Below are 13,027 nucleotides of genomic sequence, written 5' to 3' on the forward strand. Positions count from 1 at the left end.
GAACTTGTTTCACACTTTTTGTCGTCAATTTGTCTGTTAAAACGTACCGATCCATTAACTGATGTCAACTTGACGTCCTGTGGACATTTTCCTACTTATTAGCAATGGTAATTCACTGAAATAGCATTATCTAGATAGCTTTAAATTTTTATTGACTTTGATATGCTTTTGGATTTTCTAAAAACAATGCCGACCTGAAACTAAAAGCATGACACCGGGATTTCGTTTGAAAGCTGGGTTGAGCAAAATAAATTCAAATCTGTACCTAAGTTTCCAAACAATAGAGTGAAACCTTCCGAAGATTTTTAGATTCACATGTACTTGTACTGTCAGCCTTAGAGCTCAACATTTATTGGTCAGATGTCTTTCGAAAAACATGTGGTAATAGGATTGTCTTAAAACTCTATCAGACAAGCCATAATTCCGCTACTAAAATCAATAGCAATTGTTGCAAAATGATAGATTATCTTTAAACTCGTGTGTATTAGTTGACAACCGTTATACATATTTTAATCGTCCATAATACAATAGTCCAGGACGCGAGAGTTATTACTGACTGATGTTTTGACTGCTGAGTGTATATTTGACAAACCAAACCCACTCTAAAGATCGTTCTCTTACAGAAGGCATAACCCTGACGCTTAACTTCGATGTTACTGATTGTAATGACCTTAATAAAATAACTCCCACAGTTCTTAAGTTTAGGGATGGATTTTTAATCAGTATTTGTGTGTTTCCATTAAAACGGCGACAAAAGAAAAACATCATTATACCACTAGCTATTTGAAAAATCCTTACTATGATATTTCCGTAGATATTTTCAGCCTTCTCCTCTATTATTCTAAGGTTTTGATAAGAAGCAAGGAGGTGATTTATGGATTGTATACTAAAAACCAAAGGTGTGAAAAGAAAACATTTTTAATGTCATACAAAGTAGTATCCTTGAATTTATTCGTCTTTTTCGTTAAAAAAAAACAACGACTGGCATCCTGGCGATTCGATGAATCAACCGGAACTCTTCTTTTTTTTTCTTTTTGACATTTCCAGCTCAACATTCTTACGTCGTACTTATGTATTCATCAAAGGTGTTTTCCTTATACCAATGACTTTCTATCACTCATTGACCGCTCTAACTCTCTTTATATACAATGTCATTCCTTCAATAACAAAAATATTTTTCTTGATGAGGTGTACAGTTGGTGCCGGCCATTCGGGCTGATTGCGAAAGACGATGATCGAGCGGATCTAACTGCACACAGCCAACACACAAATACTGTACTGAATATGTTGCTGTAACTTATAAACTACACTTTGCCCGTTTTCGATAATTGTTTTTCATCCAAGCCACATATCTCCAATATGTGCGTGATTCATCATCACATTTGTCGACACAGGCTGCCAGCCGTGTATTCCAAGCGGCTGAACCAAGTGAGAATGGGGGCTCAACTGGGTGTGTCTACTCAGCTGAGTGTACATTGTTGAAGAGTGTCCAAATGTTCTTATTGAATCAATGGGCTCACTGTAGTTGAAGTAATAAGGAACTGTGTTATACTGAAAACAAGGCGGCGATGATTGGGTCGGTGTCACTGGGCAAACAGTGGGGATTGGTTCCTCTTCACTTTCGTAGCTCTCGAGAGGAAGGCAAGTTCTTGCTTCCTTACGGTATTTAGCACGTCTATTCTTAAACCAAACCTAAAATAGGGTTAAGACTTCATTAGTGTCAGTTCAATTCATCCATCCATTGACGTTATTCGTTTACCTGAATCCTTCCTTCTTGTAGGTTAGTTTTTTCGGCAAGTTGCTCCCTTAGCTCTACATCTGGGTAATGTGTTTTACTGAAGGATTTCTCGAGGATTCCTAATTGTTGGTGTGTGAAGGCAGTGCGCGTGCGTCGTGGTGTACGTCGGCTTTTCTCTTGTCGAGCTTCTAAGATAACATCTAGTAGAGTTGAAATAGGGACAGTTTAGTTTTTTGCAATATCAAATATCTCACCTTATTTAGGAAGAAATTTAGAGCACTTAAAGCGGGAAATCAATTCAGATATTGGGGCAATATCTTTATCTTTTATCTTTACTTTTATTATTTTTTTCTGTACTATTTACAAATAATTATTTCTACATTAAAGTACATTAAAAAGGAGAGACATAGGCAAACTAAATTTCACAAGTAGTGACAAGCAAAATGTGCGCAGTGACCAAAGTAGCTTAAGCTTTCGAGTTGGTCACTGCCACAGACAATTAATTGGCATGAACATGTACATTATAGGTATTTACATAACAGTAAAAACAAAAGCAAACTACACTCAGGATTTTGTATTGCTTGTAGAAACAATTCTAAGGAAGTTTTTTTTCATTCAAAGGAGATATAGTCCCAGATAATTGAAGCTACAAAAGCAAACGTAGTAGTACAATAATTATTACTTGCTCTTGGTCTGTAAATATTAAACTTTAGTCGCAAATCTGGTATTGTGAGTATGAACCTCAGAAGCTAGTGTAAGAGTTGCAGAAAATATTGCTGGGATGTTTGCGGGGTCATTTTTAATTTTATGTATAAAGAGAGCTAATTTAAATCTATAAATGTTTTGGAGTGTGAGGATTTGCAAAAGATTGAAAGGGGGCATAGCCTCTCTGCTATGAGCAAAGAATATGACCTGTAATCTAGTTTTACTGGCACTACCCCAGCTTATAATAACATAAGTTAGATATGGATAAATAAAGGAATAATACAACTGTTTTAGAGTGTGAACATCTAAATAATAGCGTAATTTATTAATAATTCCTACATTTTTCCTCAATTTATTGTTGATATGCTGGATTTGGGGTCCCCAATGTAAATTTTGATCAATGAATACGCCTAAATACTTTATTTGACATTTACGCTCAAGTTTATGTATATGTATATGTCACCTATTCTTGAGGGGACGGTTTAACCATGAAACCGGACAATGAGCGACAAACGTGAAGTAATTTTTCGTCTGCTTGTTATCGCTTTCGGGAAAATATTTGTCACCAATGTAAAAACTGCACAATTGGTCTGACATGGCCGGGAGGGGACTCGTGAAAATGTTTCAAAAACAGAAACATCGATAAGCCATAACGGTAATGTTATCTAATGCAGATACCCGCCAATTAGACTTGCCGTGGGAAAAAAGGAAATACAGTCAAGTAATGGTAAAAGTAAATGTACGAAAATTGTTGTTCAAGGGAAATTGCTCAAAATTTGGGTCAGTGGGAAGTTTAGTCGGGTTTGCAAAAGGTGGCAATGATTCATGTCATTGATGAATATGAAAAGAGGAGAAGATGCGATGTAAGTAGAAAGGATTCTCGAAGTCTCTTTCTTTTCATAGTGTTTTGTTTTTTTTTCGTCTTGAGGCGTAATTGTGTGAACGTGGGAAGAAGATAGTGATATTCGATGGAAATTAAATGCGAAAAAAAATACAATCAGCAGTATTTACATTTGTTGATAAATGCTAATTAGACAGAATACTCAGTTCGTGATTTCATTTTCGAACCTTTCTTTATAAACAATGTTCTGAAACCGGGCCTCTCAAGTGCTGAAAAGGATTAAAAAAAATGAACCCAGACACTTTCTGTCAATTCGTTGAGAGAGATGCCCTTTCCCTTTCGGAACCATTTCGGTTGCCCCTTAAACTCGGTTGACACATTTAATGCAACAACCAATAAATCAGAGAGCAATCTAATTGGAATTCCTGAACATTGCGAACATGTTTAGTGCTTGGCCGGCGCCATTATGGTCCAAGAAATATATTACGCTGAGATAAATTTCACGATAAGGGAACCGACGGGTGTGGTGACGCGCTATTGAATATATGAGCAGACTTACAAAAGATTTCAACTCAATGAGACTCACTGAATCGGTACGAAGCCAGTAAAGCTTTTTGCTTCACATGTTTCTTGACGTTTGTTTAAAGATATTTGAGAATGGATTTCTCATTATGCCGTTTTTAGAGCCTTCCGCTCTTTGTTAACTTGTTTACGTTTCCTCTAGTTTGACGTACCTATGCTCATTTACTCTTCCTGAAATCAAAAGGAGCTTTCAGATAAAAAATAAATGAGCCTGGATCTGTCATACTACCCTAAGTAACAACGCAAGAGGAGGCCAAAATGTAATGTTTTTAAAGAGCGAAGACGTCACCCCAGACGCACGATTTGCGCTTGAAGGGACAGTCTGCAAAATAGCTGTCGGCAACTGGTGACGATGTCAAACTGGCCTTGAAAGAATTTCTAGCTTTAAAGAGTAGACTTCGAACGGTTGACAGTTCAAGATCACAGTGACTAAACATAGGCTCCGGTCAAAGTTGCCAACAAGTGGACCGGTAATGGTCCTTTCAAAGCAATTCGGTTCTGAGTTGTAATGGTTCATTCCTCTTATGCTATAGTTTTCTTTGGTTGAGATACGATTTGTTTTGACTCGCCTCAATAAAATCGGTTGTAATTTTGGTCACTGACGGCTCACATTGTATTTTGTTTGCTCCAATATTAATCCAGTCCATCGAGGAACTGACCGAGCTCCATTCATTGTTAATCCAGTCCTCTTCAACTGAAGTGCTCTGTTATTAAAAAACACGGTGATTTGTTTTGATTTAGATCACAGATCTACGAGGGCTATGGGTTTGAAAGTTGCAAGTCTTCCCGTAGTGTTGTCTTAAAACTAATAACCTCTCGAAACTGAGATGATTAAATGATATCAGGAGGACTGAGGTTTTGTATAGTTTGCACTCAAAACAAACTAATCACGGCGCCGTGTGTGAAGTGATGTTGCACTGGAAGCTCAAATTGTTCCATTGTCTCTCAATGATTTTGATACTACGTGACTGCCAACCTAGCTAGCGACCTGCGTAGTTCTAACGGCATTAAACGCTTACCCGCGAGTTTTACGGCCAGTGAAAGTGCTTCTCTTGATTTGGACGGCGGAGGTTCCTCCGTGTCATTCACGCACGAGGGAGCCGGTTTCTTTTTAAGGATGCTCTCAATTGAGAATGGATTGGCATCCATTGGGGAGATATTTTACTTATTTTGTCGATGCGGCCGATTCTTCTAGAGAATCAGTGTAGCTGTTTTCTTTCTTGACCAAAGCGTCTTCATGAAAGCGTACCCATTCACTTTTGAGACACCCGTGGATTTCTCGTAGGTCTTGTCATACGGGCCTGTTTCATCCGTGTTAACTTACAAGCAGCAGTATGATCTGCAAATGTAATTAAGCCTTGAAACGATGACATTGATAAATGTTCCCAAAAACTGTCGCAGATGCCAGCAGTTGACAATCTCTTACCCTTATAAATCGGGCCCAGCGAATGATCTCGAATGAACTTTGTTTGAAAACAAAAATCATCGAGTATTTCCTCCGGCATTTTTGGAGAATGGAGTCATTTCCCAGTTCTTTCATCCATACTTACTCTACGAACGATGTGCTAATGCTATTAAATGAGCCATTAGACACCTTAACGTTTACACTCTGTCAAGGGCCGCTTATCTTGTGGCGGAATTAAGTTGCAAGATGTTTCTGCTTCGTTATCAAAAGAGGCAAGTTTTAATGAAAAATATTCCTGGTGTGTATCAGCAACAGCATATGTGAGAAGGCTGTTAACTTTTCTCGTGTCACAAGATTAAAGTATTAGCTCACGAAAATCCTTCACGGGATTCTGATATCCCGCAAAGTTATGATTTATTGGTCTCACTTTTTCTCGACGGCTATCTATCAGCAGCCATTTAGTCAGTTTATTTTAAGTTTTTTCCTCCTGTTTACAGGATTATATTGTTTTCATTCTCAAATGCTTACCGACAGAGGCCGTGTGTGTAAGATAGTCTCGGAATTTTTTTATCATTGATACTTGCCGATTTTTATCGGTGATCGGTTGATAACTGAGGCATAATCTATGGTTCTAATTACCAACTTTCTATCAAGCTTTATCCCTTTGGCTGAACGAAGTAGATAAATTGTAAACACGTTGACAAACCAAGAGGCCTACGTAAAAAGTTGCATTTCTGCTTGATTCCCTCCTTTTTCTTTGACGTCCATTAGCAGAACTTGATGTGCATCGTTTTGGGTGGCAACGGTGTCCTCGCCCGCGCCCAGTCCCCTCTTCTTCCATGAGCCTCCATGAGGTTTGATCACGAAAATATGATCAGTGTACAGGAGGAGTACTTTTCATAACTTATGTATCATTTACCAATTTATTCATTATGGATGATAAATTACCTGAAGTTTGGGATATTACATGTCTTTACTCCAATTGCAGGAAATCGTTTTTCATTCATTATTTTCACAAGTCGTCTGCTAACTTCCGGGATGGGACTGTCGGCCTGGGATTACGAGAAACTAGATTATTGATGTTTATACTGAATACCCATCAGTTGGGTTAACTGCTTTGTAGAGGCACTTTATTTCAACATGGAGAAGAACCGTCACTCATTTTCTGATCGATTTCACTGTTTGGAAACATGGTCGCAAAAATTGTTTTCATAGCCTTGTATGAGCAAATATAACACATCACCAACCAAGCAGTTTTTTCATAAATCCAGCTGGCCTCAGGCCAAAATGCCATATTTTTGAAAGGAAAATTCGTGCTCCTTAGCAAATATGTTTATCAGCATAAAGCTTAATTATGTCACATTTGCGCTGCTGCGTGAAACAGCTTGCCATTTGCCGTCTTTAGATCTCCTGAAAGATTTCTCAAGATGTAGCTCGAATAAAAAAAACAAAGCTAAGTTTGGTATGCGTAGCTCTACGCAGCCAGGGTCTATTACTACTGATATTGTAACAGATAACAGTGTTCCGCGGTGTACCTTAATCGGATTTATCGAATAGCTTGAGCACATGTAAAAAATTAAATCTCAACAACCACATCCAGCTTATGAAATAAACCTGTGGTAATGCGAGAAATGGTTCGTGACATATTTTGATGCTCTGCGATGAAAAGATAAGCGATTTACTTTCTGAAGAGAATGATTTATACCAAATGATGAATCATGCTTTTACTGCACCTCCAGTTATACTGAAAACCCCGAAAGGGTAAATTTTATCTTTTAAGACAGTAAGTGCGAATTGAGGAAACTGTTGGGAAACAATCAAGCGTTTTATCAACATCCGTTATCTTTCTTCAGGTGCCACTACAGCGCAGTAAACTTAACCTAAGAAGTGTTATCGCGATAAGTAACTAGGAGTAAAAGTGTGAAGAATGTACTACAACGCTTTATAATCTATGTTCTAACCTAATATTTTCCTTACAACGATTAATCAGTTCTTCCATATCCCTGTCAGTTCTGCCAGCGAAGCTATAGTCTTGGGCTATTAATAACAACGTCTAGTTAGCTTGTTGATATCTAATTTCACTGCGAATGACACTGCACCAAGCAGAATCTGTTTTCTTATCGGGAAGGGCCAAGCAGTTTCCAATATTCCCACTTCGTCACCATTGTCATTTACATCCACGGACGCTTTCAGGACGTTACGGTCATATAATTTTCTCAGCCTGAGAAGATTGGGGTTGCGTCTTGCTATACACCCAGGGGAAAAGGAATGGCTTCCTCATGTTCCTTGCCCGATTTTCAGGCTTCCCAGTTGTAAACAGGGTAGGGGTGTGGTTTTACAAGTAATCATTAATCCAATTGAAATCCAAGAATAACATTGTAGTCACTGTTTCTTGGCATGATCATTCGTCGATTTTAGATCAATTGGTAACGATTTATTGCAAATGATACCGAATCTTTTGTACATAAGTTTGGTTGTTGTGCCTCCCACAGAGAACAATGTAGAATTATATTTTTCCTAGAAAGTATGGTTTTTCAGTCAACGATACTCTTCGAGGAAGGGTTATGTCATGAGCTGGTGCTACCACTGCCAAATCGAGATACTCAGCTTCCATAAGCTGCAGCGTACCAGCTTGTTTAAAAGAAAGTGAGAGAGTTTGATTGGATCGTGAAGGTTTTTTTTTTCTCAGATAACTTTTCATCGCAAATGTCGTTCCCTTACATTGCTTTTAGTGGAAACATGAATTTGTGTCCATTTTTGTACTTAATGCAAAACTGACACCAAAATACATTTTCAGTGCCCAAGGGTATATTTTACGATCGTATGCACACATTTTAGCCGTTGGAACTGAATCATGTTACATTTTAAAGTTGACATTGATTAATGTCTCTGCAAGGCTCTAATTAGGACGATTTTCAGGGTAATATGTCGTAGTGATCTCGAGTGATCTTGTCGAACACACATTCGTTAATTATAAAGCCAAGGTTGAATTAATTAGAGAATACTAGGTCCAAGAAGCACTTGATTGTGCTGGATTTTTCTTATCTCGTTTCTTTACTTGAATTACAAGGAACAACAATAACCCACACACCATAACACTCCTGTGTGTTACTCAAATTGTCCTTTGTTAGCACAGTATCAGTTTCTATTTATACCGATTTCATTAATTGTCAAGTCTTGAAAAATGGAAAAATCCAGTGATACCATAATGATAGCCTATACGGAATAATATAACTTTTCTCTGACACCGGATTAAAATATTAACGCCGGAAGTACCTCAATGCTAGGTTCCCTACTTAGCCATAAATCATGGTCAGTTTTACCCTCTAGTTCTCGTGTGTTCTTCTGTCATCGGCACTTTTAATTAGATTACTTACATTTAATATGGTGGGACTTCGAAAGAGCCAGCTTTATTAAAGAGAATTCGGACCTTCAATGAAAATACAGAGATTACCAGAGGTGTGGTCGTATCTATAGAGTAAGTGAAGACAATACTGAACATAAAAAGTGAGGTCTAGGTTTCCATGAAATCGTTTTGAGCGATGTATTCAATAATTTCAAGGTTTAAGTTCTATGCTAGTAAAAAGAAAGCTGAGGGAAAGGAGCTCAAAACAGTTCAATTCGCAAAACTCTCGTTTGAAATCGACTCTGGGTCCATGCAGGACACCATGCCATATTTACTTCTCCCAGATATTTGGGTAAAAATTTCCTACATGATTGATTTTGGAAGGTGTTTTGATATAGATTCCTATGTCACGTCATTTGCAACCGACGTGAACTCGCAATGGTAGCTCGAACGATTCTTTACCGACGTTTTCGCTCCTCAGACTTGGTCCACTTTTTTGATCACAAAGAATAGAAGGTGGAGCGTTCCCTAACGCTCCAGTCTCTTCTTTTCTTTATTTTCCTCATCCTTGCGAAATACCCCGCACTTATTCCTTTATGATTGCCATGCGAACAGCCATGAAGACCAATAACGCGCAACAAATTATCATGCATAGGGAACATGCTGGAAGAAATCCCGTGGAAATGTTTTATGGCTTCCTCGGGATCGCCACAGATGCCGGAGTGAGGTACTGACATACAACACTGGAAACTACATTTTACTTCTTGAGCCTGTATTACTTGAGATATGTTTTGAATAATCTCTTTTTCGTTTTTATAGCTAAAGCCTACTTCTGATGGAAATTTTCCCTTCTCTTTTCGAAATTTAGCACGTCGATTTTTAAACCAGACCTGAAAAAGAACACAAAGCGTTCAGCTAGTAAAGTGAGCTTCGCTCATGCAAGTTACCCCAAATAGCTTTTGTTTTAATGAGGAAAGTCATTTGCAAGTCCATTCGGGACGTTTTATCAGTTATTAACTGATGCATTCTGTGCTTTGCCCACTGACGCTCATTTGGGATGGTGATAGCGCTCTTGATAGAGGCCATCACTATCATTGTTTAAGACTTTATTCCATGAGAAAAAAGTTTCTATCCTCGCCTTCCTTTAAATGGTATTCAATGGTTTGTCTGATGTACGATCCTAAGCACGTGAATTGAAACCAAAATCGGGGTATTTGCTCTCTAAGAGAACGACACTGGTGTCCCCATCTCTTTCATGGGATAATCTTGTGTTTCCCTATCTCCTTTCTTGCTCACACAGCAGCAGTAATGGCTACAAAAGACACTATAGAAAATTCTGAATTATCAATTTATAAACTCACCTGAATCCTGCCCTCCTGCAGATTGGTCTTTGCAGCAAGTTCTTCCCTTAATTCTACATCTGGATAATGTGTTTTATAGAAGAATTGTTCCAGGATTCTTAATTGCTGATGCGTAAAGGCAGTACGCGGGCGTCGTGGTGTGCGGCGAGTAGTCTCTTGTCGAGCTTCTAGTATGACATCTGAGAGGAGGTAAGCATTAGTGAGCCATCAGTTAGGGCGCAGTTTGGTTTATAATTTTAAGAAACATGGATAGAGGTGTTTGCTGTCCGATACAATAAGCGTGCTCGAATTCAGCAGCTGTTAAAGTAATTAAGCCAAATTAAATTTCATACTTTCGATTTTTTCCACCGAATCCAGGAACGTGCTGTAGATTTGTTTAGCTTGTTAGGTATTGAACTATCGTGAAAAATCTCACCATGATGATAATCCCACAGTTAAATAGTGCCTTTGATGCAAATCTATATCGAAAAACCCGTCACAATAACATTTGGCGCTCGCTGGCCGGGTCAGTCCCAGTCTATCTTTCCGCGTATCGTATATCAAAATAGTTGGCCTTCTCACCAGATGTGATGAGTTCCGCACAAAATGCGCTAATAAACAAGCTTAAGCTTCAACAACGCCATTTAAGCTTTTCTCGTCGCAGAGGATTAAAGAATTAGAGAAGCATTTCCCTTTATCACTATACACTATGAAAGTTTGATTTATTAGTGGTCTTGTTTTTCCGACAGCCATCTATCAGCAGCCATTTAGTCAGTTTATATTGAGGTATGTACCAGCTTATAATTTACAAGATTAAATTGTTTTCATTCCCAAATGCACGCCGACAGACTCAGTGAAAGATTGAGTCTTGGAATCTCCTCTATCTAGCTACATTAGGCGTAGAAGTCTAAATTCCTATTTCAGCTTGGACCCTAGATATTCATCTAGTTTGACGTGTAGGTGTCAGTTAATGTTATACTGAGCCACATGTTGCCCCCCTCTGACAACAGTCAGTCAGACAAGCCGGCCATCCCTCAGGCTCGATATCTGCCGCTCTTATGGGCCGCGGCTTAGATAACTTAACCTTCTGTTTGATCTAATAAATCGCAGCTGAAGTAAAAATAAAAATAGCAACAACAAAACTAAACATGAAGCTGGCTGCCAACCCCTATAGTTTGGTTTCTGATCCTTACGCGGGTACTTCTCAGTCTGTTCGTTGTTGCTCTAGAGAATTGTCATACTTTGCCCTCGCCCAGTTAAACGCGACAAGCACTTCTTTTTAAAACAATTTTATTACTGGTTGGGCCTCGAGGATGCGAAAACTCAAATTGTTTTAGGGTTTAGGAAGTGTTTCATCAAGCGTACCACCAAAACCACACAAAATAGTACAAGTGCAACTAATCTCTTTCCCTCTCTTTGGAAAACTACCAAAGCTACCAGGAACAAAATGAAGAGCGTACTACTAAATTTGGTCACGAAATCATCAATCATTTATGCTTTTTCAACACAACCAAGTTTTCTTGCCGAAAACTAACGGGATTTGGTTTTCGTGTAAGGGAATCATCATGTAGGAGAGAAAAAACATGATACAGTCAATGTGGTTCAGTGATAAAAAATGAGTACCCATTTCAGTAGTGACGCAAGAGAAGACATCAGAGAAAAGATCTCAAACGCAAGTCACTGTAGCTTTAGAAAGTGGCTTCTTAATTCTTGAAAGGGTTCTAGTTTTCTTTATGGTCATAAAATGAAACATTTTTCATTTTGCTCTCCATAGTGTGTTTTATCTAGATCGTAAATCTCTAGCCGGCGCCAAGAAGACACAAGAATACCTTTAGTCCTTTGATAAGCAGAGGTTTTAATAGGTGGGTCACGAAATCACCAGATTTTCCGTAAAGCATAAGCTTTCACTTTGATCAATGCTTTGTTTAAGATTGCGGTCTATTTAACGTTAAAGGAACAGCTGATACAGATGACACATAAATCGATTACGATTTCGTTGGGCGGAAAGGCCATACACAAGAGCGTTTACCTTTCTTGTTCAGGTGGTGGTTTCTAACCTGCCCCATGTACATCATCAACAAGAGACATACGACCGAATGTAAATTATTTTGAAACGTCTTGTTATCTTGTTTGTATTAACTATGTGTTTGGCGCCGCCCAATCGAACTTCTCATCACACTTGCGTTGTGCACAACAGCTTTTCCACTTCGCCTTTCATGTCTTCATTGCGACCGCTCTTTGTACACATTACCTAATGGTAGTGGACTACTCCATTTAACGGTCCTTTCGAAGCCCTCGAACGGGCGACAAGTAAAAATTAATTCCTCTGAAGTCTATACGAAATAATTTACCGAGCTTAGCTCTATGGACATTCAAATATAGTAGGGAAAGGAGGTTTTTGTCTCCACGCCAGTTCCCAGTGAACTAAAGGTGGTTTATCAAAACTTCTCACATAACTGCCGACAGAGACATTTCTTAAAAATTACATTACCAAACAGAGAGGTGGTATCCAGAAGTGTTTCTCGTGACCTTGCCAACAAACCGTCCTAACGACACTCAAGACTTTGTTTTACTTTAATTGCATTTGCCCGTGCTAAACTAAAACTTACCAGCCAGCTTTACAGCTAACGATAGCGCCTCTTTCGAAGGTTGCGTTTTTGTCTCCTCCTCGACTGTTTTAGCATAGGGCTCCTTCAGAATGTTCTCTATAGAAAATGGATGGGTGTCCATGGTCTGTTTATGCACGCTCCCTCTAAAAATGATAAGATCCTCCGTATGTCTAAAGAAGGCCGGCACTGCCTTCCCGTTAAATGACAAGAACAGAGTTGAGATACGATGGTGTGTGTTTGATCGTAACCAGCTGTTAATGCGATTATGCCGAGCTATTTGACATTGATAAATGTTCCCGGAAACCATCCAATGAAGGGCGGGCGAAAAAAACAAGAAAAAAAGTCGAACGGTCCTTATCGTGCCTGGAAGTGCACCGTGTGTGGCTGCAATTTAGCATCTAGGTAAATACCGATTAAAATAAAATAGCGTCATTCAGGCAGCTTCATGGTGAGTAAGGACC

At 38.8% G+C, this 13,027-nt stretch overlaps 2 protein-coding genes and 1 long non-coding RNA gene across 5 annotated transcripts in view; 1 reads left to right on the forward strand and 2 right to left on the reverse strand.

Moving 5' to 3' along the window:
- LOC148724267 (uncharacterized) overlaps positions 1 to 10,121 on the forward strand; it is a 79,796-nt gene extending 69,675 nt beyond the window's left edge. For both annotated transcript variants that reach the window (XR_015991371.1, XR_015991372.1), the window contains one exon: positions 10,000 to 10,121. This is a non-coding gene — a long non-coding RNA (uncharacterized LOC148724267). The remainder of the gene's footprint in view (positions 1 to 9,999) is intronic.
- LOC148724271 (paired box protein 6 homolog) lies at positions 930 to 5,642 on the reverse strand. Of its 2 annotated transcripts, XM_088732154.1 has the most exons (4): positions 5,293 to 5,642; positions 4,886 to 5,205; positions 1,760 to 1,938; positions 930 to 1,692 (listed from the first exon to the last, which is right to left on the reverse strand). In XM_088732154.1, the coding sequence occupies exons 2-4, from the start codon at positions 5,013 to 5,015 to the stop codon at positions 1,336 to 1,338; spliced, it is 666 nt and encodes a 221-aa protein (XP_088588280.1). In that variant the 5' UTR covers positions 5,016 to 5,205; positions 5,293 to 5,642; the 3' UTR covers positions 930 to 1,335. The 2 variants fall into 2 exon arrangements, with proteins under 2 accessions (XP_088588280.1, XP_088588279.1); XM_088732153.1 differs by having other exon boundaries at positions 4,886 to 5,642.
- Positions 8,280 to 12,894, reverse strand: LOC111335498 (uncharacterized). The gene is made up of 3 exons (XM_022941411.2): positions 12,567 to 12,894; positions 9,979 to 10,157; positions 8,280 to 9,507 (listed from the first exon to the last, which is right to left on the reverse strand). The coding sequence occupies exons 1-3, from the start codon at positions 12,871 to 12,873 to the stop codon at positions 9,118 to 9,120; spliced, it is 876 nt and encodes a 291-aa protein (XP_022797146.2). The 5' UTR covers positions 12,874 to 12,894; the 3' UTR covers positions 8,280 to 9,117.
- Positions 12,895 to 13,027: the final 133 nt, after the last annotated feature.

The sequence above is a fragment of the Stylophora pistillata genome, chromosome 9, assembly GCF_964205215.1.
Source record: "Stylophora pistillata chromosome 9, jaStyPist1.2, whole genome shotgun sequence".
Classification (NCBI taxonomy): domain Eukaryota; kingdom Metazoa; phylum Cnidaria; class Anthozoa; order Scleractinia; family Pocilloporidae; genus Stylophora; species Stylophora pistillata.